Source organism: Gopherus flavomarginatus, chromosome 9 (assembly GCF_025201925.1).
Source record: "Gopherus flavomarginatus isolate rGopFla2 chromosome 9, rGopFla2.mat.asm, whole genome shotgun sequence".
Lineage (NCBI taxonomy): Eukaryota > Metazoa > Chordata > Testudines > Testudinidae > Gopherus > Gopherus flavomarginatus.
Window position 1 is genome coordinate 40,671,814 of NC_066625.1, and position 21,958 is coordinate 40,693,771.

The 21,958-nt window shown below is 47.7% G+C and overlaps 1 protein-coding gene across 1 annotated transcript in view; it reads right to left on the bottom strand.

The window, feature by feature from the left end:
- The window catches only part of LOXL1 (lysyl oxidase like 1), a 39,910-nt gene extending 23,069 nt beyond the window's left edge, over positions 1-16,841 (bottom strand). Inside the window, exon 1 of the mRNA XM_050968223.1 lies at positions 15,310-16,841. Coding sequence (XP_050824180.1) covers positions 15,310-16,513 — 1,204 coding nt within the window. The 5' untranslated portion in view covers positions 16,514-16,841. The remainder of the gene's footprint in view (positions 1-15,309) is intronic.
- Between the last annotated feature and the right edge of the window lie 5,117 nt (positions 16,842-21,958).

A 21,958-nucleotide genomic window follows, 5' to 3' on the forward strand; every position in this document is an offset into this window, starting at 1 on the left:
GAATGAACCCTCCACCTGCAATGAGGTTGTCACCCTGGTAGAGAGGCGAAGGACGGTGAGGAAGCTGACCTGACCAGTTAAGGAAGAGGCATCCTGGGTTAAACTAGCAGCTCCAAGCCCTAGATCTTGGGTGACTGGGCCACCAGGAGGAAAAAGAGGAGGGCTGAAGGCCCACCAGAAGCCACAGAGTTGGAGCACTGAGGGAGAAGAGGATCATGATGTTAGACTGCCCAAACCAAGAGACCGGGGAATGCCTAGGGCTCCATACAGATGTTATGCCTGCAGGGAGTGCGGACACATAGCTGCACAGTGTCCCAGTGCTGAGGAGCCTATGCAGTGTAACCTGGGGAACTGGGCAGACCCATGCTCTCTAATTCACCTTGTGGGGGTCTCACTAACCCCACATATGTACACCAGACCAGTGAAACTAAATGGGGTAGAGACCACGGCACTGGTGATTTGGGGAGTGCTATCATGCTTATCTCAGGGAAGCTTGTGAAGCATAGTCAGCTGCTACAGGCTAAACGTACAGGGATAACATGCGTCCATGGGACAGTTAGTTACTTCCCCATCATCCCAGTAAAAATTGAAATCCAAGGGAACACTACTGAGGTAGCAGCAGGTGTAGTCCCTAAACTCCCATGCCCGGTGCTCATAGGGAGGGACTTCCCCAGGTTTGGAGACTTACTCCCAGTAGGAGGATTGGAGAAAGAGGGGAACCCTGGAGTTAGTGAGGCATCCACAGTAGACTGTCAACCCCCAGTCTTCTCTGAAATATCCCCAGATTTGTTTTCTATTCCCAGGTCGAGTAGAAAGACAAAAAGAGAAAGAAGGGCAGCTAAGGCCTTCGGGACTCGGATCCTGACCCAGGGACAGAGGGTCACTCTTGTAGGCAGGCGGACCAGGGTATTTGGAAATAAAGCTACCCTAGAGGAGGAAACGCCCGAGCCTGACCCCCACCCTAATATCTCTGAACCAGGAGAGGCAACAGAGACTGGCCCCCTAGAACTTGGATGGACCAGCCCCGGGAGAGAAAATTTTGGGTGGGACCAGGCTGAAGATCCAAGGTATGACAACATTAGAAAGGAGGTGACTGAAATAGATGGTGTCCCCGTGGAAGGAAAAACCCAGGGACCAGGACCCTACTTCATAATGAAGAAGGATCTCTTGTACTGGGTTGCACCAGTACAGGGGCAGAAGGTATAGCAGCTCCTAATACCTTGAAAACACCAGAACATCATATTAAGCCTTGCCCATAGTCATCTTTTGGGGGGGCATTTAGGGGTAGAGAAAACCCTGGTTTGAGTCCTGTGACGGTTCTTCTGGCCCGGGGTACATGAAGAAGTGCGGAGGTATTGTGCCTCTTGCCCAGAGTGTCAACTGCACTGGGGGACACTTGAGGACACCTTTTGTACCCCTTCCCATCATAGAGGTCCCCTTTGAGTAAATAGTGATGGACCTAGTGGGACCTCTGGAGAAGACAGCTCTGGGCCACCAATATATACTTGTTGTTTCGGCCTATGCCACTCACTACCCAGAAGCCATCCCCCTGCGGAACACAGCCTCTAAAACGATAGCCAAAGAGTTGGTAAGGATCTTTGCCTGAGTGGGGCTACCAAAAGAGATATTAACTGACCAAGGAATGCCATTTATGTTAAAGCTACTGAAGGACTTCTGTACGCTGCTCCATATATCTACCCTGAGAATTTCAGTCTATCATACGCAGACCGATGGGCTGGTAGAAAGGTTTAACCGAACCCTCAAGGCTATGATAAGGAAGGTGGTAAGTCGGGACGAGAAGGACTGGGAAACCCTATTACCTTACCTTATGTTCGCCATCCAGGAGGGACCTCAGGCCTCAACTGGATTTTCACCCTTTGAATTATTATATGGGTGTCATCCCCATGGCATATTAGATATCACCAAAGAGAGGTGCACAGACAATCCAGGAAGTTTTTGGAAAGTGTAAGGGACAATTTCCTGGTGCAAGTGCTGGAGGAACCAACTAGGGGCAGAGCTCTTCTTGACCTGCTGCTCACAAAGTAGGAAGAATTAGTAGGGGAAGCAAAAGTGGATGGAAACCTGGCAGGCAGTGATCATGAGATGGTCGAATTCAGGATCCTGACACAAGGAATAAAGGAGAGCAGCAGAATACGGATTCTGGACCTCAGAAAAGCAGGGACTGATGGGTGGCATTCCCTGCGAAAATAACATGAGGGGCAAAGGAGTCCAGGAGAGCTGGCTGTATTTTAAAGAATCCTTATTGAGCTTGCAGGAACAAACCATCCCGATGTGTAGAAAGAATAGTAAATATGGCAGGCAAGCAGCTTGGTTTAACAGTGAAATCCTTGCTGATCTTAAACACAAAAAAGAAGCTTACAAGAAGTGGAAGATTGGACAAATGACCAAGGAAAAGTATAAAAATATTGCTCAGGCATGCAAGAGTGAAATCAGGAAGGCCAAATCACACTTGGAGTTGCAGCTAGCAAGAGATGTTAAGAGTAACAAGAAGGCTTTCTTCAGGTATGTTAGCAACAAAGAAGAAAGTCAAGGAATGTATGGGCCTTTTACTGAATGAGGGAGGCAACCTAGTGATAGAGGATGTGGAAAAAGCTAATGTTCTCAATGATTTTTTTGCCTCTGTCTTCACAAACAAGGTCAGCTCCCAGACTACTGCACTGGGCAGCACAGCATGGGGAGGAGGTGATCAGCCCTCTGTGGAGAAAGAAGTGGTTCGGGACTATTTAGAAAAGCTAGATGATCACAAATCCATGGGGCCGGATGTGCTGCATCTGAGGGTGCTAAAGGAGTTGGTGGATGTGATTGCAGTGCCATTGGCCATTATTTTTGAAAACTCATGGCAATTGGGGGAGGTCCCGAATGACTGGAAAAAGGCTACTGTAGTGCTCATCTTTAAAAAAGGGAAGAAGGAGGATCCGGGGAACTACAGGCCAGTCAGCCTCACCTCAGACCCTGGAAAAATCATGGAGCAGGTACTCAAGGAATCAATTCTGAAGCACTTAGAGGAGAGGAAAGTGATCAGGAACAGTCAGCATGGATTCACCAAGGGCAAGTCATGCCTGACTAACCTAATTGCCTTCTATGAGGAGATAACTGGGTCTGTGGATGAGGGGTAAGCAGTGGATGTGTTATTCCTTGACTTTAGCAAAGTTTTTGATATGGTCTCCCACAGTATTCTTGCCGGTAAGTTAAAGAAGCATGGGCTGGATGAATGGACTATAAGGTGGATAGAAAGCTTGCTAGATCGTCGGGCTCAATGGGTAGTGATCAATGGCTCCATGTCTAGTTGGCAGCCAGTATCAAGCCGAGTGCCCCAATGGTCGGTCCTGGGGTCGGTTTTGTTCAATATCTTCATTAATGATCTAGAGGATGGCGTGGACTGCATCCTCAACAAGTTTGCAGATGATACTAAACTGGGAGGAGTGGTAGATACACTGGAGGGTAGGGATACACTGGAGGGTAGGAACCTAAACAAATTAGAGGACTGGGCCAAAAGAAACCTGATGAGGTTCAACAAGGACGAGTGAAAAATCCCATGCACTGCTACAGACTAGGGACTGAATGGCTAGGCAGCAGTTCTGCAGAAAAGGATCTAGAGGTTACAGTGGACAAGAAGCTGGATATGAGTCAACAGTGTGCCCTTGTTGCCAAGAAGGCTAACGGCATTTTGGGCTGTATAAGTAGGGGCACTGCCAGCAGATCTAGGGACGTGATCATTCCCCTCTATTCGACATTGGTGAGGCCTCATCTGGAATATTGTGTCCAGTTTTGGTCCCCGCACTACAAGAAGAATGTGGAAAAATTGGAAAGAGTCCAGCGGAGGGCAACAAAAATGATTAGGGGCTGGAGCACATGACTTATGAGGAGAGGCTGAGGGAAGTGGGATTGTTTAGTCTGCAGAAGAGAAGAATGAGGGGGGATTTGATAGCTGCTTTCAACTACCTGAAAGGGGGTTCCAAAGAGAAAGGATCTAGACTATTCTCAGTGGTAGCAGATGACAGAACAAGGATTAATGGTCTCAAGTTGCAGTGGGGGAAGTTTAGGTTGGCTATTAGGAAAAACTTCTTCAGTAGGAGGGTGCTGAAGCACTGGAATGGGTTACCTAGGGAGGTGGTGGAATCTCCTTCCTTAGAGGGTTTTAAGGTCAGGCTTCACAAAGTCCTTGCTGAGATGATTTAATTGGGGACTGGTCCTGCTTGGAGGAGGAGGTTGGACTAGATTACCTCCTGAGGTCCCTTCCAACCCTGAGATTCTATGAACAGTGGGGGACCGATAGGCCAGACCAATCCACTTTTTGCCCAGGTCTGACGCCTGCCCGTCCTCTTCCTCTCAAGATCCAACCCCCTGGCCAGGCCAGAAGCTGGAGCCTGGCTCAGGTCAGAGCACGCCATCTGAGTCCCCCGCCCAGGGCAGATAGAGGGTCTGTGGCTCCCCAGAGCTGCCTGGGTGGCTCTTACCATGGCCTGGCTGCAGCTCTTCAGCCCCCAAGGCCCCACTTCCAGGGTGTAAGCCAGAGCTGGGTTAGAGTAAGTGCTGTGCAGGCAGCTGTAGGGAGCCGTGGACCCTCCATCAGCCCTGGGCAGTATACCCCGGGGTCTGAGACATGGGCCAGGGGCTGCTGTCAGGTCCTCCCACCCCAGGCAGGTGAAGGGGTCTGGGCTCCCCGTCCTGGTTGGCCAGGGGGTAGGGCCTCAGCGGAAAAGGAGGGGCAGGGTGGGGCCATGAAGGGGGAGGGGCCTTGTGGCCCCTACTTTTAGAAAGAATCCATCACCTCTGCTCCCAAGTATCTGTACTGCAACCAGTGCTGTTCAACATATTCATAAATGATCTGAAAACGGGGATAAACAGCGAGGTGGCAAAATTTGCAGATGATACAAAAATGATTGAAAATAGTGAAGTTCAAAGCTGGCTGTGAGGAGTTACAAAGGTATCTCACCTAACCACAGAACTGTGCAATAAAATGGCAGATGAAATTCAATATTGATAAGTGTAAAGTCATGCAGAGTGGAGCAAATAATTCCAACTATACATAGAAAATGATGGAGTCTAAATTAGCTGTTACCAGTCAAGAAAGATCGTGGAGTCACTGTAGACAGTTCTCTGAAAATATTTGCTCAATGTTCACCTGCAGTCAAAAAAGCTAAGAGAATGTTAGGAACCACTAGGAAAGGGATAGATCATAGGACAGAAAATATCATGCCACTATATTAATCCATGCTGTGCCCACACAGAGAATAATGTGTGCAGTTCTGATTGCACCATCTTAAAAAAGATCGAATTGGAAAGATACAGAGAAGGGCAACAAAAATGATTGGGGTATGGAAGAGCTTCTGTACAAGGAGAGAACAGGACTACTCCACTTACAAAAGAGACAACTAAGATTGGATATTACAAATGACTATAAAATCGTGAATGCAGTGGAGAATGCCCAGTTAATCTGTGGAAGTCATTCCCAGAGGATGTTGTGAGGGCAAAAGGTGTAACCCGATTCCAAAAAGACTTAGACAATTTCATAGTCAGAACCTTGCACAAAAATGTTAGCTCCCTCTGGACAGTGAAGGTCCATGCAAGACCCACGCACAGCAAGTGCAACTATAACACTGCAGACACCAGTCATGAGGGAGGCCTGCTGTGAAACCTGCCCACCAGCTGGCAGACACAGCATGGGGGGGAAATCAATCTTATCTATTGTGCCCATAGCACACATGCACCAGTGTATTGGTGGGCAGAGTGAGAGTATGACGTGTGACTGGGGAGCAGCGTGCATGGAGGCAGCCAGCCATGGGAGGGGTCTCACAGGGCAGCTTGCTGAGCCACATGGACTGTGCTCGCTATGGACCAATAACAGCAGTCCCTTCAGACAGGCACAGTTGCCAGAGGCTTCAACTGAAGTTGTGCCTGAATGAAGGCTGCAGGATTGAGCTGCCCTACTGATAACTACACATGTCTAGAGCTAGAGACCAAGAAGATGTGGGTTCAATTCCCAGTTCTGCCAGTGACCCATGTGGGATGTTGGGTAACTCCCTTCACTGTCTTGTGCCTCAGTTTCCCCACCTTAAAAGGGGGATAGTAGCAGGGTTGGCCTTAGCGGTGGACCACCCAAGCAACTGCCCAGGAGTGTGATGCACAGACATTGCTCAAACCCCTCCCACACAATGTTCCTCCATGCTCCCCTAGGGGCCTGTGAGTGGGGAAGCAAGGAGCAACACCAAGTACTTACAGAGCCTAGGTGGGAAAAGTGACCTGGATGCAGGGGGCCCTGATGTTGGTCCTCATTTTTCCCCCTCACCCAGCTCCCTAGGGGTATGTGGAGGATCACTGTTGCGGGGTGGGGAGAGTGATCAGCAATGCCTGCTGCTTCATGCATCTAAGTCAGTTTCCTCACATGGGTGCAGGGCTTAAGGGGCAAAGGGGGCACAATGCAGGGGTTGGGGGCACAAGAAAGAGGCAGGGGTTGGGGATGCAGGTGGGGAGTCATGCGGTTCAGGGCAATGGGAGGCACTGCACTCACAGGGGTCAGGAGAGCCAAAATGCTAGTTCACACAGGGTGCCATTTTCCCTGAAGCTGGCCCTCGTTAGCAGTAATGAGCTCCTTTGTAACTTGATTTGAGATTACTGATGAAAAGAGCTAGCTATTATTATTACTGACTGTTTCCAAAGAGGGAGGGGTTTTGAGGGTTTGGAGTGAGGGACCCCAGGATTCTAATTCCAGCACTGCTGCCATTTTACTGGGTGACCTTGGGCATGTCACATACTCGGTCAGGGCCTCAGTTTCCCCACCTATAAAATGGGAATAGTAACGTGAACCTACCTCTCTCTCTCACACACACACACACACACACACACACACACACACACACACACACACACACACACACACACACACACACACACACACAGAGTTGAACACACAGGTACCTTTGGACTGGAACATGGCTATTCTTCTCTACTAGCAACACTACCCAACAGTTTATAGGAGGAGACTAACTTCTCTAATTGAAGCTGTTCAGGGACTTGCAGCTCAGCCAGAATGTAATTACTCAGCCTGGAAGCTGGCCAAGACACTGGGGCTAACACCTCCTGTGAAAAGTGTCACAGGAACTTTGATGCCCACAAGCGGTCAGGCCCTGGAGTTTATAGCTCAACAGAAGGACACAGGAGTCCCACCTGTGAGTGCTGAGAGAACAGAGGAGGGAGGGGATCTGTTATTCCACTGGTATCCTGAACTCATATGTGCTAGTAAATGTGAAGAAAAATCCCAGCCCTCCAAACCAAGCCGCCTACAGAGTGAACACAAATCCCTGTGGGAAACCAAGACAGCTATGCTGGGTTGAGTGGTTGCTAGGTGACCTGAGTACATATATGGAAAGAAACATGAAAATAAATCTAATCAGAGACATGTGGAGGCAAGGGGAGGAAAGTGGTTCTGATGCAGAAACTGCTCAGAGCAGAATGTCCAGGCCTCTTGGAGACAGCCCTTTCCTTGATGGGAGCTGAGGAGGCCAGGCAGAAAAGCACATCTTCTTTAGATGTTTTATAAGGGGTGGTTGCCCCTTGCCCTATTCTGTTCCCTAACTCGGATGGAGAGATTGGCCAGAGACACAAAGTTCAGACCCAAACATTTCAAGCTAACTTTACTCTAGTTACCATGGTACTGGAGCAGTGAAGCGGCATCAGTGCACAGTTCATGAGGGTTTGAGGTAGCACCTAAGTGCTGCCATAGCTTCACTAGCTGTGCCTGACCTAGCCAGCTCAAAACTAGCTCTGGTACATCTACATGAGCTGCAATCACACCCCAGAATCACACTGCTGATGTACCCTTAGAAGTTGAAATGTAATGGCCCTGGAGCGTTCTGGTCCCAGGTCCCATTTGGGAGCAGCTGCCAGGCACCCTGCAAGAACCACAGGTTTTGTCTATCTGGTTTTAGGGGAAGGAGAAGGGAACCGAGGGAAGATTGGGATGGTGTTTGGCTCATGGAGCAATCCTGTCACCAATACAGTCCCCTTGGTTTTCCTGGCCAACCAGTCCACTGACGGAGGGAGCTTTCCTAGGATGACTGGTTACTTATGAAAAATATTCTTGAGAGAGGGAGTAGCATTGCCAATTCTCACAATTTAATCCCAAGTCTCATGATAATTGGTGTTTGTTTTAAATCTCCAGCTTCTGGAATCGTGATGATGATGCTTTAATTTTTTTAAAGTAAGTTTCTAGTCCTTGTAGTTGGAGAGAGAGACTAAGGACAACCAGAAAGCAAAGCAAAAGAACCTCAAATTTATCAAGGATTTTTTTAATCTCACGAGTTTTAGGGCCTGACTTGCAGTTTTTGAATATTCTGGATTGACCAGTGAGGATTCTCGTTATTGTTTCAATTCCCCAAGTCACACATTCCCTGTGGATCTTTGTCTGGATTGCTTAAGGACAGAAAAACAAAACATGTAAGTGGGTTTTGAATGAAAAGGTGTTAAACTAGATCAAGAGGAGAGAAGGACAGAAGGAGGAAAGAGACAGAGACAAATGGCAGCAGATAGAGCAAAAGAGAGAGAAAGAGAAATAGAAGACTTAAATATAACAAAAGTGCTGGAGAAATATGGAGAAAGTGAAACAAGTGCTGGAAATAAATATTAAGGTAAAAGGAAGGAGAAAGAAAATGGATGGGGAAGAGGAAAGAATTGACACCAGAAAGCATGTTAACAGCAGAGAGAGAGAGAAAAATGAATGGTAGTGTAAATGGAACGAGGAGAATGGGGGTTGTGTTTATTTTAGAAAGTTCACATGTTTAGTAGTGCAAGTTGACAAGAATATATACACTCTCAGCTCCCCTTTGCCTCTGCAGCCCCTTGAGCCATGCCAGAAGGAAATGAGGTCAAGCTCATAAAATTAGCCCTTTGTTCAGTGCTGCTTGCATGAAACCTGGACTTGGAGGGATCTGATCACAAGCACATGCTCAAGGTCAGCCATGCCTGTGAACGCTGGAATTTTCCAGGCACAGAATTTCAGCAGAGGCTGGGTTTCTTTCTGAGCTGAAGACACCCACTCAAGGTGGAGTTCCACCCAGACAACCCCACTCCTGCCATCCAGTGAGTTCACGGCATTTTGGGAGGAAGGGAGGGAAAGGTTCAGTGGAAAGACTTGCTAGGTCTCCATCACTGATATCCAAGTTCGAGTGGCTGGACACCACTGAGGTGCCTAGAAGATTTCTCAAACATCCATCCAACTGTTTGCTGGTTGCATCGGGGTCCTTGAATTAAATGTGCTTTGGATCAGGTCCACAGCATTGGAGTATCATCACCTGACATGTGGGCCACATGGCTCCTACTGTTGCGTCATGCTGCTGAGCCCCATAGCTCTGCCCACAGGCAGAAGGAGATCCGGCTAAAGTTTAGATTCTATAACTTTAATGAACTTTGTAGCCAACAGCAGAAGCTAGGCCTGTGCTTCTCAAGTTCAACTCCACCTGGAGCCTCTCATCTCTATCCCAATCCTGCCTTTTCCCTCTTCCCAGAACTGACCACCCAGCTGTGGAGATTTTTGGACAACATGATCAGTTCAGGCCTCCTGTGACCAGGGCTGGCTTTAGGAAGTGCGGGGCCCAATTCGAACAGTTTCGATGAGGCCTCGGCAGGGATAACTTGAAAAAACCACAAAAAAACACATGGGGCTTGTACCCACCGGGAGGTGCCCCGAGTCTTTGGCAGCACTTCAACAGCAAGTCCTTCGCTCACTCCAGGTCTTCAGCGGCACTGAAGGACACGCTGTCAAAGTGCCGCCGAAGACCAGGAGCGAGTGCAGTACCGCCATCGGAATGCCGCTGAAGACCCTGAGTGCCGCTGGGTGAGTAAAAATTAAAAAGGCGCCTCTAGCCAGGGAAGAGATTCTCACTGGGCCCGGGGCCCTCTTAGGCGTGGGGCCCGATTCGGGGGAATTAGTGGAATAGGCCTAAAGCCGGCCCTGCCTGTGACCTTTTCCCTCAGCAGTAGATCACAGGTATGTTTACTCCTCATTGACTTTTGCCTTGAGTGTCATGTCCTGATCACTTGAGCTGGATACAATTTATCAGCTGAAACTTGGCTGAAAAAAAACTATGTTTGTGTTGACCAAAACATTTTGCAAATTCCAGTTGAATTTGCCAAGCTGGTTGTTGGGGGAGGGAAGGGGGGGACAGAAAAAATTCTGAAAAATCCTAAATGTTTTGTTTTGATATTTTTCCACTTGAAATTCTGTTTTGTTTAGGATTTCACTGCATTTTTATTAATAGATTAAAAAACCACAAACCAAAACAAAATATTTCAGCTCAAATTAAATCTTTTCTTTGATCTAAATTAAGTTTTTATTTTTTTATTTCACTGAAAATAATTATTTTGTGTTGACCCACAATGATTTTTCCCCAATTTTTTGGTTTGGCCACTGAACCAAAAATTCAGTTATTCACACAACTCTACCATGAAGGGTCAGAGTCAATCTCAGTGACTCAGAGAGATTCACTTGCTTTATAGCTGAACCATATGCTGGCCTGGGCTCACTTGAAATCCAGATTGCATTGACTCCAAAGTTTTTTAAACTTTCAGTGAATCTGAATGCAGTCATTGCTGTGGGAATGAAACCACAGATTTGCCCCCGTTTCACCTGGTTTCAGAATTCCTTGTGAACATTTTGGACATCTCTGGCAATCATGAGTGGGAACCTTTCCTGAAACTCTGAAGTTTCACCTCTTCTCTTTGAGAGACCCTTGTATTGACTAATATATGCCAGCCAGCGTATGAATATATATCATATTAATAACATCTATTATCCACACCATATATATTAGTATCCATTAAGCACTAGTAACATTAAGCACAGTGATATAACATAAACTGGCCTATACCATAAGCTTGTTCACTTATAAGTATACTAAGTATCCCACATCTCCTTGTATTTGCTGAAGTAAACATATGGCATAAGCAGACAGGAAACTTGTCGAAGTCAAGAGACATTTGTTCTGTATCTTAGTACATGCTAGGAAGTTCCTTCATGGACCAGTACCTGGAATGCTAGTATCCACAACAAAGATAAGGATGGAGCAGAAAAACGAATTAGGGTACTGGGACAAACAAATGGGTTAGATTTTAGTGATGTATAAAGAGATGGTCTGAAGTAAATAGGATGAAATTCAATAGGGACAAATGCAAAATACCCCATTTAGGAAGGAACAATCATTTGCACACATACAAAATGGGAAATGATTGCCTAGGAAGGAGTACTGCGGAAAGGGATCTAGGGTCATAAGCTAAATATGAGTCAGCTGTGTAAGAATGTTGCAAAAAAAGTGAACATCATTCTGGGAAGGATTAGTAGGAATGTTGTAAGCAGGACACGAGAAGTAAATCTTCTGCTTTACTCCATGCTGATTATGCCTCAACTGGAGTATTGTTCTGGGCACCACATTTCAGGAAAGATGTGGACTAATTGAAGAAAGTCCAGCAACAAAAATGATTAAAGGTCTAGAAAACATGACCTATGAGGGAAGATTGAAAAAAATGGATTTGTTTAGTCTGGAAAAGAGAAGACTGAGAAAGGACATGATAACAGTTTTCAAGTACATAAAAGGTTGTTCCAAGGAAGAGGGAGAAGAATTGTTTTTCTTAACCTCTGAGGATAGGACAAGAAGCAATGGGCTTAAATTGCAGCAAGGGAGGTTTAGATTGGCCATTAGGAAAAACTTCCTAGCAGTCAGGGTGGTTAAGCACTGGAATAAATTGTCTAGAAAGGTTGTGGAACCTCCATCATGGGAGATTTTTAAGAGCAGGTTAGACAAACACCTGTCAGGAATGGTCTAGATAATACTTAGTCCTGCCATGAGTGCAGGGGACTAGACTAGATGACCTCTATTTGTAACTTGTATAATCATATAAATAATACCAGCTAAAACATGTAACTTGGGGAGCACACCTTCTGTGTTAGGTGACTGTAATGCATGGGGCAGCTTGGAGACTGGTATTATATAGAAAGAACCTTTTTCTCATACCATATTAATAAACCTTACTGACATTGGTTATTTGGTCTTTGTATATACTTCATAATGAACCAAATCATGGTCAAGCCATTGACTACACAACTGATCAGCACTTGTCACCATACCTTTTTCACTTCTCAGATACAACGATTTAGATAAGCTCCTACTTACTTTGTGACTCTAGGCCAATCACTTTGCCTCCCTATGTTTCAATTTCCATGTCTGTAGGATGGGGCTAATAAAATGTAAACACCTTGGTTAAGGTGAGCTGCTGTGAGATCTCTGGATGACAAACACCATTCTATAAGTACCAAAGAGTATTAATTATGAGTTATATTTGAGCATTGTTAGCTAGAGTGCAATGCTAACATGGATGCTATTGTGGTGTTGCCAGCATGAGATTGCAATTTCCTGATGATGGAGTGATTCATTAAGGGGTTGATTGCAAAGAGGAAAGGTTCAGTTTACACTTAAATATCTTAGCAATCAAAATGGACTGAAAATAACAGCTGAAAGTAGAAGGGTGTTGTGGATTGGTCCTGCTTTGAGCAGGGGGGACTAGATAACCTCCTGAGATCTCTTCCAACCTTGATATTCAATTATTCTATGAAAATGTGGCAGGGACGGGATCTCCGAGTCTTGTCAGTTGCCTTTTAAGATAATTTGTTGTGTGGATGGCAAGAGGAAGATAGGATGTCCATACAGTACACAAAACTCAGGTCACACAATCCAGTGATCTGGCTGCTTGACTAAAAGGCGATGTAATCAGCTCAATTATTGGGTTGGAATTTTGTAAATTTCTTCCAGGCCATGAGCTGTGACCTGGGTGGATTGACTGAATGTTTGAAGAGATTAGAAACAGTAATTAACATTTTAAAGGTGATTTTACCAATTAAGAAACCTGCCTGAAACCGCCACTAAGGGAGGCCATCAGGAAGCCAGAGCGGATCACGGAGTACAGGAGTGAAAAATGAAGCCCTGAGGGCTTCCAGTGGGAGTTCAGTCACCCAAATCCCCCTTGGGGAGTGCTCACGTGGAAAGAACAGACACCAAGACCAGCCCCCTCCTCTCCTGCTAGAGCTTCCAAATGAATCAGCAACATCTCGTGATCAACAGCACTGATGGCAGCTGAGTTGACAGATCTATTGGTCTTAGTGTGGACACTGATTCCCATACAGTCTTTGGCTTCTCTGCTGAAAATGTCAATGAGAGGGCCAATAAATGCCAATTGTGAGACCAGTTTTCATGATGTGAGACCCATATTGATTAGGAACTGGACTGAAACCCACCAATTAATCATATATAGTCCCCCAAACCACTACTGATGGCTACAGTTCTTGGTCTCTACCATCCATGGCTGGCTCCAAACAGGTGTCCTAGATTTCTATAGCTCATTACCAAACTCCTAGATTGTCTGCACTGAGAAATCCCAGCCACACCTTGCTGCACTGCTAGCATGGAACCTGTAGCCTTGTGCTGAGCAGCAGCAGCACACACAGGGCCATCATACTCATCCAGTCTACACCGTCATGTAGGGCTTCTCCAGGGGAACTGAGCATGGAGCTTGGAGAAGTGTCCTGGTTCTTGCGTATCAGCCAGACCATTCTGGATGTGCTTATCTCAATAACCACTAGGGAGCTGGCCAGGCTAAAGGAATCACAGGGATCAGTGAGGTCTGGTGAGCTGGGGTTTCCATAGGTTCATCCAAATTATCTGTGAGGGAAGGGGGAGTTAAATTCCATGGGTTTCCTGTCACACACGCTAACCTTTGTTTTAAGTTCCAACTTAAAACAAAATATGCAAAGCAAACCTCAGCCAAAGGCTACAACATTGGCCTATTTTGGGGTCAAAATCATGTGAAACCACTGGGTGTCCCTGTTCTGACCTTGACGATGCTCATCACACCAGACCCTTCTGCACAAAACAGTGCTAAACAGTGCAACAGAGCCTGTATCCTATCCCCTGTACAACTGCAGAGCACTCCATGGTACAGAATACATGCAAGAAACAAGGCATAACTACAAATCAGTTTGTAGCTGGAGTGCATTGCAAATGAGATCTCATGATGCAGTGCTACCGAGCCAAGGAGCACAGTGCACATCACCCCAGAATTCAGTGATTCTGGGCCCCAGGAGTACAGCACAGCTCGGGCCCCAGAATGCAGTGCTGCTGGGACCCAGAGTACAGTGCAGTTTAGTCCCTGTGATGCAGTGCTGCTGGGCCCCAGGAGTACAGCGCAGCTCAGCCCCACAGTGCAGTGATGCTGGGTCCAGGAGTACAGCGCAGCTCAGGCCCTGCGATGCTGTGATGCTAGGCCCCAGGAGTACAGCGCAGCTCAGCCCCACAGTGCAGTGATGCTGGGCCCAGGAGTACAGCGCAGCTCAGGCCCTGGGTTGCTGTGATGCTAGGCCCCAGGAGTACAGCGCAGCTCAGCTCCACAGTGCAGAGCTGCTGGGCCCAGGAGCACAGCGCAGCTCAGGCCCTGTGATGCAGTGCTGCTGGGCCCAGGAGTACAGCGCAGCTCAGGGCCCTGTGATGCAGCGCTGCTAGGCCCCATTCTCAGACCATGGCTACACTCACACTTTACAGTGCTGCAACTTTCGTGCTCAGGGGTGTGAAAAAACACCCCCCTGAGCGCTGCAAGATACAGCGCTGTAAAGCGTCAGTGTAATCAGGGCGGCAGCGCTGGGAGCACGGCTCCCAGCGCTGCACGCTACACCTGTAGAGGATGTGGTTTACATGCAGCACTGGGAGAGCTCTCTCCCAGTGCTGCCGCTCCGACTACACTCACACTTCAAAGCGCTGCCCCGGCAGCGCTCCCGCAGCGCTGCCGGGGCAGCGCTTTGAAATTCCAAATGTAGCCATACCCTCAGGTTCACCACCCAGTTCACTCTGATCTATATAAGGTGTTAACAGGATGTCAATCAAACTAGTGTATAATGGCATCTTCCCCATATATGCCCCCACCCACTACCTGAATATGCAGGAATGCCTCCCTCTGTCCATCACTGGCTCTGCTCAGACCCTGGGGTCCCATCCTCATTACTTAGGCAGCAGAACTGCAGTAGATGCCTTGGGCTGCTGTGAGCAGCTGGGCTGATCGTGATTCAGGTAGACCTCCCCGGGGAGCGGAAGGGAGTTGACGCAGGTGTAGGGGAGTCTCCGCTCCCACAGTGTCCCTGAAAAGGCTGTGAGTGAACAGGCCTTAGTGTGTGTCTAGCTCAGGTACCATGCAGCATTCCTGTCCTTGCTCCCCAGCCTGCCACACACATAGCCCTCAGGGCCAAAGACTCACCCCGTCCATTCTGAGGGGGTCTGTAAACGCTGCCCACGCTGACCCTGGCTTGGTTGTCAGATATCACTTGTGGGGCTTCCGGGCTCCTCAGAGGAAGGTAGGGTTCAGGTCGCGGAGACCCATAGGGATCCAGGTTCCGGAAAGGTGGCTGGGGTTCCACGTTGTGTGGCGGGACATAGGGCTCCAGTGGCACGTTACCGTAAGGGGGGTATCGCCCCAATCGTTGGTCAGTTCCATACCTGGGGCTGGCCCCCAAAGGGGACCCTGGGCTGAGCTGTAAGTTGTCCATAGAGGGGATCCCTTGTCCCATTGGCTGCTGGTTCTGAGCTGCCGAATAAGAATCTTGGAAGCCTTGCTCTGCGGTGGCACTAGTGTCATGATACAAGCTGTGGGAGTACCTCCTATCCAGTCCATCAGCAGGCTGGGACTGGGGGGGCACTGCAACATAGGGTCTTTCTGGAGCAGGATAGTAGCCTTGGGCTCGGTAGGGATTCTGATCCTCCCCATACTCCTCATACTGTGCCCTGGGCTGCAAGGGGTATAGGACACCGACACCAGCAGCAGCTGATGCAACAGCACCCCCTCCGTTTCCTGTGCTGCGGTAGTATAGGTAGCCTTCGTCATAGCCCCGAGACACCTGGGCTTCATAGGGCTCATGCTGATTCCCAAAAGGCAGCTGGGGGAAGGGGAACTGTGGGTAGGAGGGCTGCCCAAAGGAGGAGTGTGAGAATGAAGAAGAGGCGGCGACGGCGGCAGCGGAGGAGCTGGTCTGTCGTTGCCGGCTGGTGGATGGCCTGATCCGCTGGGAGCTGGTGCTGTCTCCAATGGGCCCTTCACGCCAGTTCTCTGGGACTTGGCCAAAGCCAAATGGGTGCCGCGTCTGGCCCCGGATGGTGTCGGAGCCCGCCCTGACTGGCAAAGTGGGCGCTTGCCTCCTGAGGTTCCCGTGTCCCCTTCTGCTTTGGCTCCTGGGGGTGTCAGCTAGCAGGACCCTTGTGCTGCCATCCGCCGACTCCTGGCCAGCAGGGACATACTCAGACCCTGTGTTCAAGAGGCTGTACACCCTGCCATTGTTCTCCCACTGGATCATCTGCCTCCACCGGTTGCCATCTGTGTTGCTGCTCTGTGGCTGCTGCCCGTGGACCAGCAGAAAGACCCCGCAGACCATCACAGCCCACCAGTCCCATAAGCCACAGGCTGTCATTGTGGCCAAAGAGGAGCGGATGCTTTAATGGCTAGTATTTGCAAAACCAAACCAAAGAGGCAGCCTGGATGGCCTCTGCCAGCTGTTCCTCTCTCCAGAGCCTCTATCGCTGCTTCTTGATGTGAACAGCTCTAACTCTGTCCATTCCTGGCCTGTTCTAAACTGCACAGCTCTCCCGCAGGCTGCATGGCCAGGCCAACATATGTGGAATTGACTTGGGAGATGAAAGGAGGAAAAGAGCCGCTTTTGGTCTCAAGGCTTCAGTAAAGTTTGCAGGGCTTCTCCGTGAGTGGTTTTCACATTGCTGCTATGTCCGGAGCAGGGATGTTCCTCTCTCTCTCTCACTCTGGGCTGGATGGATTTACTCCTCCTGATCTCAATGAATAAGCCTCCACTGGGTCCTAGAGCCCATCAGTTTTCAGTAATTCAGCAGCACTACACAATTTCCCCAATGCTATTTTATATATGGTGTTTGAGTAAAACAGCCTCAAGATGGAACACTATTTATGAGCAACAAGTGTCCATGCAGTTTAGTGCAACCGTTGTTTCTTCCTGAAACAGCCAGCTTGAATAAAGCTGACTGTTTTAACAGCAATGGGTGCTTTTTGCCCAGAGATCTCAAAGCTCTTTATATCAGAATCCTCCTGTTACTGATGGAGTCAGTGAAATGCTCTGTCAGGTAAAGTGACCTGAAGGTCACAAGAATGAGTTAATGACAGATCTGGAGGCAGACCCCCATGTTTCTTATCTCACAGGACCCCATTTCAGACTGCAAAATTCAGACCTGGCTACTGATACCCCGCAAGTCTGGGGCTGTATAGATCCAGAGCCCACCTCAAAATGAAATGCATTCCTGGATTTCAGAGGTCTTAAGGCAGAAAGGAACATTTCTGATCTAGTCCAACCTCTTCTATAGCCCAGGCCAGAAAACCTCACTCAGTGATTCCCATGTTGAGCCTAGTTGACCTTGAGAGTATATTTTAAGAAGACATCCAATCTTGATTTAATATACACTATACGTCGCTAATATAGATGGAGAATTTACCACAGCCCTTGGTAGTCTGTTCCAATGGTTAGATTCACTGGGATTTTTTTACTCCAATCCTTTTCATAGCTTTGACCCTTCAGTTTGATGTCTTCTTGAATATAAAGAGTTCAGGTTTCTCTCTGAGATCCCCTGAATTGTTTAACTACTACCTTAGCCACAGAGTGTGGGTCATGTTTTCAAACTGGCCTGTATCTCTCAGATTGTGCCTGCAGGTTTTTGCATTAGAGCTGGTTGAACAAACAAAATGTCTGTCCCATAGGAAATTCTATGATATTGAAATTTGGTTCTGTCCTTGTGATGGGGTGGACTAGCTTGAGGCCCCCTGCTGGAGGCCTTTTGGCCCTGCCACACCAGGCCCCAGAAAAGGGCAGTAGAGAGGTCCTCTGAGCGGCATACAATGGCTGTGTGGGATGCAGCCAATCAGGGCCCAGCGGGCTAGTATAAGATGAGCTGCAGGGCCCAAATGAGTTCAGTGCCTTGCTAGAGCTGGAGGAATGTGGATGGTGTGTGGCTGCCTGAGGGACCTGCAGGACCTTGGCTGAGGTAATGTTGCCAGAAGCCAGAGAGAGTGAGAAGCAGCCCTGAGCTGGCTGCTGGGATTCCATTAGGACAAGGCCCTGAGGTAAGGGTGAAGACGGCACAGGACTGCGGGGAAGAGGTCCTGGGAATTGTAGCATCAGTGCAGTATATTTAAAGGAATGTTGTGGATGGCTGCTATCTATAGGGTCTCTTGGCTGGGACCTGGAGTGGAGGGTGGGCCCAGGTCCTCCCTACCATCCACTTCTAACCCCTTTGGGTTTAGAGAGCATGGCCCCTTTAAATCTTTTTTCCAAGGGGGAGAGTAAGAAAAAAGGAGGGAAACTCCAGGGGGCCGGTCTGGAGCTCCAGAGAGAGAGAGGCCAGCTGGCAGGCCTTGGAGAAGGAAGCAGAGAGAACCTGCCTGAGGCCTGAGGAGAACAGACCTGGTCGGGGACAGCCCAGGACAGGAGCCAGGAGGAGCCCTGTGCCAGGGAGGAATCGTCCGAGAAGGACAGGCTGGAGCTGGACCCAGGATCACGGCTGCCCAGAGCTGTGTAGAGCTGTGAGTACTGGGGCTTGTGACTCTGCACTGGGAACAAGGAGGGAGGTTGTAGCTAGTTAAGTGGGGAGGTGGTTGCTCTGTGGCTTTGCAGAGAGTGGCAGAAGAGGGCACTGGAAGGGTTTGTTCGGGGAAAGGTCACTGGCGCCAAAGACGACCAGGAGCACCCAAGACTCACCACTGGACTGGAACTTTGCTCAGGCCTCCTAAACTCTGTGTGCAGACACATTGCTTGGTGTCTGCCCTTCCAGACTATGCTACCATTGGGCCTATGGGGCCTTGGTTTGGTGCAGGCCTGTTTTACTGCTCCCCTTATATTTTCCCTTTTTGTTTTTCTCCTCTCACCCCTCTGTAAATAAATACTTCCCTTTGTTATATCCATTGTACTTTTCCTGTGGGTGTGTGTGTTCACTCTGGGGGGTTTGGAAAAGGTGTCCCTGGGGTGGACGGGATTTCTCCTGCTGCATTCCTGTGTGTGCTGTCTCTTGGCCAAAGCTGCCTGCAGAGCAGACTCCATCTTGGCCATGAGGGCGCTAAAGTTACACACTGGGAAAATGGCATGGCCTTTGAGGCACCCCAGAAGGGGAACTGAACTGTAGTGTAGTGGGGTAGCTGATGAGGTGGGGCCAGAAAGGCCCTGAGAGGGTGAAGACACTGCCCCCAGGGAAGGAGCCCTGGGGCACCACTGAAGTTCAGAGCAGGGACAAACTGAGAGACATATCAGAGGGCACTGAGAGAGGCCCCTGTTGGATTTGTACCCCAAAAGAGATTTGATTTGCTTTGCTTTTATCTCGCAGACAGACTGTGTATGACTTGACTGGAGAGCTGAGTCAGTGAAGACCCACCACAAACAGGTAGAGAGAGTGCAGACACAGGCACTTGGCCCAGGAGCGCTTGCGAGAGGTGAGTGTGACCCCATTACAGTCCTAAATCAGGATAAAAAGTTGAAATCTCAGACTTTTGCTGTGACATTAAATATTCCCAAAATATTTCATTTCAATTTTATTTACTTTTGACTTTCTCATTTCCACTCTTGTATTATTTGTAACAAGGTGTTTGAAGCTAATTTTCTCTAATTTGCCATGAAACATTCAGTGAAATTAATTTGTTTTGATTGCATTGAATCAGCATTTTCCATTGGAAAACTAGAGCTCATTTGGAGCTTTTCCAATGAAACTTTTTTTGGTCAGAAAATACCAATTAATTGAAATTAAAACCATTTTGTGGAAAATTGTTGACTTAGTCAAATTTTGGAAACATTAGTTTTGACATTGTCCTGTTTCAGCATTTTCTAAGTTTTTGTTTAGAAATGTAAGATTATTTATAGTAAAAAATGTAAATACAATTTTAAAAGATCAAAACTGAAACATAACATTTTTAAATTATTGAAACAAAATCTTTCAGTGGATCCAATGCCATTTCTTCCCAGATCTTCGATTTGCAAAAACTCAAGATTTTGATGATGATTTTGTCCCAATTCAGGACAAGAAAAAAATGCCGAAATATCAAATTCTCACAGTAGAGGAAAACAGTTTCCCACCTAGCTCTCAGTAAAACTGTTCCATCAAAACATACTTATCCCACCCCACCCTCCCGCTCCACTGTAGGGGTTTTTGTTTTTTCAAAAAGGAAACTTCACCAAAAATTGTTGGCATAATCTAAAATTTTCAGTGAAAAATAGAGTTTCAAGAAATGGAAGAAGTAGAAAACAATTTAGCAATGGATATGGATAAAATGTAGCAAAAATATTGATTAAAATCATGCAAAATGGATGTTTGGAACACTGAGAAATGGGAACAACTTTGAAATTTAAAAATTTGTATCAAGATCATTTTCTCATTTTTCAACCAGCTCTGTTCACTAAATACTCCACCTCTGTGGGTTGGTTATGGGGAGGCAGTGGACACCAACACACAGGAACCCTCCATGATTTTTTCATGGCCACCTTCCCTAGTCTGAAACCACTATTCTATTCCAATGTTCTCATACATTTGCCTTTCTCTGTCATGCCTCTCAACTGCCAACTCTTTTGGGACCCTCTGAAAGGTCTGGCAGCTTCAAGGCTTGTTTAATTGTTGAGGAAATAACCTGAGGCCTTTAGAAATGAAATTTGCAGGCATCTGTCATAGAATCACATGCCCTTCCAAATGGGCTTGTTTATTGGAAGCTCGTGTGTAGTAATGGGCATCAGCAGGCCAGTCTCTTGTTGGCAGACTAATCACAATGCAGGAAACCATCTGAGTATGCTTGCTAGGTCTCTAAGAACTTCTCCCTGTTATGTGTGTTTCTAGTTGCTCCTTGAGTGCCTTCAACCAGGTGTACAATGGATGCCATTAATATCTCAGAGTGTATTGGTCTTCGTGCAACCACAAAGTCTCCTAGATTTCCACTGGACTCAAGGGAATTTAAACACTTCTGTGATGAGCTTTGTGGGGGGAAAAACAGAAAAGCAAATTTGAAGAATGCCCTGCTACTGTACAGCCAAAGACTAACATAGTAGGCTTTCCTCAGCCAGTGCCCCAGTCAAAGGGATAAGATAGGGCCTGCAGCAGTCATAGTCCAAAGCAAAGGTCTGAGTTGGCACTAGCTTTGCCTGAGTTCCAAAAATGAGAGGGAAGTCCCTTGATCCCTGCTTAGCTCCAGCCTTCTACCTAGAAACCCTGATTTCTTACTGCTGGATTCAGCCCCCCCCCCTTGTTCTTACTGTGGTGGTGGGGGGTTAACTACCAACCTAACTCCCTGCTAAATCCTTGCACCCAAGATAGGCACCTGTGCTCCCTTCAGCCAGCCCAAGAGAGTTAATCCCTTCCCTGCCAAACTGTGGAGAGGGTCTGTGCTCCCTGACACAAGAAAGAATGTGGCTTAGTTTTCAGAGACCCAATCAGAGCTGGCAAGACCATCAGTTAAGGGAATCTTGCTTTGTCATTGACATGAGCAAATCTGATCTAGCAGTCACTGGTGGAGAATGAATGCAAGACAGACTGAAGTCATTTTTCTCACTACCTCCGAGAGCGTGGCAAGGATTCAAAATTACTCCATTAATTAGCTCTTTAGGTCTTTTTGTTCAGCACCTAGCACAATGGGGTGTAAGGCCATGCCCGGGGCTGCTGGGCACCCAGACTCCCAGTGGGTTCTTACTTAATGTGTTCTTCTGAGCAACTAAGATGAGATCCTAATTAAACAGTTTTCAAGAGACACTGTAAATGCAGAAGGTGTACCCTGCTTGGAAACATTGGACCCTTATTAATAACAATACCTTTGATGATTAAAACAAGGGTGGGTTAACCTAGTGGCTACAGAAGTGCTCTGGGAGCCAGGA